Source organism: Haplochromis burtoni, unplaced genomic scaffold (assembly GCF_018398535.1).
Source record: "Haplochromis burtoni strain Fernald_Lab_line unplaced genomic scaffold, NCSU_Asbu1 Contig_827, whole genome shotgun sequence".
NCBI lineage: Eukaryota > Metazoa > Chordata > Actinopteri > Cichliformes > Cichlidae > Haplochromis > Haplochromis burtoni.
Window position 1 is genome coordinate 114,200 of NW_024583188.1, and position 3,872 is coordinate 118,071.

At 36.8% G+C, this 3,872-nt stretch overlaps 1 protein-coding gene across 3 annotated transcripts in view; it reads right to left on the minus strand.

Annotated features, from left to right (window-relative positions):
- LOC102291735 (seizure protein 6 homolog) overlaps positions 1 to 3,872 on the minus strand; it is a gene marked incomplete at its 5' end in the record, with an annotated part of 45,975 nt that overhangs the window by 40,356 nt on the left and 1,747 nt on the right. For all 3 annotated transcript variants that reach the window (XM_014330491.2, XM_014330490.2, XM_014330489.2), the window contains 1 exon segment: positions 2,564 to 2,732. In XM_014330491.2, the coding sequence (XP_014185977.1) occupies positions 2,564 to 2,732 (169 nt within the window).

The following is a 3,872-nucleotide window of genomic DNA, read 5'->3' on the forward strand; positions in this document are numbered from 1 at the left end:
AGGACTTTAATATCACCAACCATTCCCATGTTATTACGGTGTATCCATATAAATGGCCCACAATGTACATTTTGGGGCATGTAATCTGTAATCTGTAGTGGAATACATTTTAAAAGTAACCTTCCCAACACTGTGTGTCACCCAATCATTAATTACCATGTATGAAGGCATATACACACATAGAACACACACACAGATTTGATGTTGATGCACGTCACAGCCCTCCACCAGCAGCAATCTTGTGGTTGTCTTATTCTTCTCAGTTAAAAGAAAAAGGTGTATCAGAGCACTAAAGTGTTAAATAAAATCAATAAACTATTATAAAATATGTGTACATTTATATTTTTTCTTAATGTTCCTGTTGGTTACTTCATAATGTAATGGGTTAGAGGTGTGCCTAATAAACAAATAATATCCAGTTCAGTCTCAGGAGGAGACGCCCTTTGCGTTGTGTTAGGAAGAACATCCAGTGTTCAAAATATGGGTAAGGGAGCAGTTGAAAATAACTTTTTATTTTTATTGTTTCTATTCACATAGACTCATATTCATACTCATATTCTCTAGATGGGTAAAAACCCTAAAAACACTGGCTATAGTTTTTCATTACCTATAAATCATGCAACATTTTGAGTGTTAATGCATTCATAACAATTTTTCTTGCCTTCCAGATAACAACTGGCTGTGATTTCTTGCTATAACAAAAGTAAATCAGCAAACTCTACATTTGTAATCTGTTAAATAGAATATCAAGTGAGCATTTTGAGTACATTAAATAGCTAGCCTATAAAAACATATAAACAAGAAAGAACGGTTAATTAACACTGATTAATTAACTGAAGTCATTTTCTGTCAGTATATAATATCTGTGGGCTTGTGTACTGTAGTATCAATGATAAATCACCAATATTTGTCATTTTCCCTTGGTTTATTGGAAAAAGTAAGTACATAGCTACATGGGATACATCATAGCAAGTTTCATGAAGTGCAGCTGAACACTATGAAATAGTGAGTAAATGGTCTTAAATGACAGATCTTAGATTTTTTTTGTTGAATAAACACTAGTATTTATATACTTAGGTTATATAATAACTAACTAGTTAAATAAATAATAAACTAGAGGGTTATATGATAGAGCATCTATCAATCGGCGGATCAATCAGTGGCTCCTCCAGCCCATGAGGGAAAGTATTCTTGGGCAAGATACTGAATTGCGAGTTGTCCCTCCATGTGACTGTGTGAATTGATGTTAGTTTTAAAAAGGGTGGGGGTGGGGGTGGGGGTGCGCTGTATGAATGTGTGTGTGATCGTGTGAATGAGACCAGTAGAACGCACTTTGTTCAATCAAACTGAGTAGAAAGGTGCTATACAGTATACTGGAAGTACCAGTCTATTTCTGGCCTTTTAAAAGCCAACAAACCTTGGTGCATTAAATGAATACCTTTTGCACATTTGTCAGTTAACTTTTCCAAATCACCACTTCACCTAAATCTTTTCCTTTTGTTTCTAGAGCTGTCCAGATATCCCTTCGTATCTGTGAGGTCTCCATCTGTAGCATGAGTATAAGAGCAGCCTGGAGCCACTATTGTCTGGCAGACAGAATGGATTACTCAGCTAATTTCTCCCCCATGGTTACTCTATTCACTGGCCCTTAATTGCAGCCCCATGCTGCTAAAATGACACTCAGCTGTCACCGGTATGCGCTGCACTGACATCCTGATGTTATTCTGTGGAGTCTTCAGGGACAAAGCAGAAGGTACAAAGATAAGAGGCCTCATGATTGAACATAAGTTACGGACTGTGCTGAAGTAAAGAGGAAAGTAGTACATCAAAGTTAACAGGGTGTGAGCCATGAGACAGTTACACCAGCCAGCAAATAGCTCATATTTTCTAACAATCTGAAGTGTTTAAGGAGCTTGAAAAGAAAAGCGTCTAGACTTCTTTAAGTTGCTTGAAGACGTTTCACCTCTCATCCGAGAAGCTTCTTCAGGTCAGAAGAAGCTTCAGGTCAGAACTGAACTCTTCAGCATAAGCCCTTCAAGCTTACATGTGCTGCAGATATGATGAGGCAGAGGCGGAAAATGGGTGGGGGTGCTCTGGATAGAGGATTTTGTCATGTAATTTACCTTAATTGGACGGCCAAACATATTAAAACCCAACTATAACACTTCTCACCATTGCCAATATTAACATAACTAAAAAGGGTATGCACAACAGTCCTCCAGACATGGGCATGTGTGGTACCACATTTGAACAGATTAGTAATTACAATATTAAACCTTTCAGGAATATCCTCTATATTCTTTAAAGTTTAATAAGGCAAAAAATGACAAACAAAAAATTACAAAAAGGAAAAAAACAAACAGTAACAATAACTAACAAAAAAGGGACTACATTGCTTTGTTGCATTAGGTGATACTCATTGGGTGTCTTTCATTCTAAGACTGTGTAAGACTGGAAACTTGAAAATTGTGCACATAGGAGCTTTAGAGTAATTGTTTTTGAAATGATCAATTTGTTAAAGGAAAAAGTTTTCAGTTTACAACAATCTCAAATCATAGCTTACCGATCATCATCCTCAGCCAGTGCTACCTTCTCAAAGTGGATGTGGAGCCTCTGGCCCTCAGGGGCCTCCAGCAGCCAGTGGCAGGTTAGGTTGTTGCTGTAGTTGCTCGGAAAACCAGGAGAGACAATCCGACCAACTGTGATGTTCCTCACCAAACCTCCACAGGCAGCTGAAAAACAAGAAGGAATGGAACTGAACATCAAATTAAACTGTGGTGGATTTCACATTATGTAGTGAATCTCAGTCAAATTTACTTGTACTGACATCATCTCATTCTCTATTACCCTAACTTAATAACCAAACTCAAACTGGTGACCATGAAAAAAAAACAAGAACCAGCCTAATAAGACTGCTTTTAGTATTTGAAAGCATTCAGACATTTGCCAACATCAAAATTTATTATAGCAAAAATTATTTATATTTCCCTTAATTTTAACATTATAAATTGTAAACTTAAAAAGCATAAATTTGATCCATCTACTGCATAATTTGATTATCATCATTAGTATCACACCACTGCTGCTCTGCTGTCAAGTGCTGTTACAATAATTTTAGTAAGTCAACACTTCCTGATACTGTTAGTTGTTATCAAGTAGCTAGTGTAGTACTGTTTGTACTATATTATGAAATTTCCATTGCAGAAAAATAATGTGAATGTCTGGATGAAATAAAGCCTTTTGGGTTGTGCTAACAGCAGCCAAAGAAGAAACAATGCAAACTGGAGGTGACTACATAAAGAATACAACTGTCTAAATACACTTGTACATTTTACAATGAACAAGAAATGTAAGAAATGTGAATAGCATCAATTATTATTATGTAAAATAATTCTGTAGGAAAACCATTTAATTGCTGTCTGTCTGAGTAATTCACACTGTCAGTAGTTTTCAATTAAATCTACCTTCTACCAAGAAATGAACCTATCAACAGTAGATACACGACTTGATACAACTGCATGTAGGTGAGAAAATAGCTTTTGTTAATATTCAAGCTGTAATCAAGAATTTAGATCGTCAAGCTGTTCCTAAGACCGTGTTGTTCTGTCCTTCCTGAAATCTGCTGGCAAGACTCGCCCAGTTTGGAGGTCACAGGCCTGAGTGTTCTGATTACCATGGAGACCACTGATGCCTTTACCCTCCACATCTTTTCCAGTTACCTCTCAGCCCTTCTCAAGCTTCATGTGTCCTTTCTTCCTGATGTTGCTATCAGTTACTATTTCCACATCTATCACCAGAGATGGGCAGTAACGCGTTACTTGTAACGTGTTACTGTAATCCGATTACTTTTTTCAAGTAACGAGTAAAGTAAG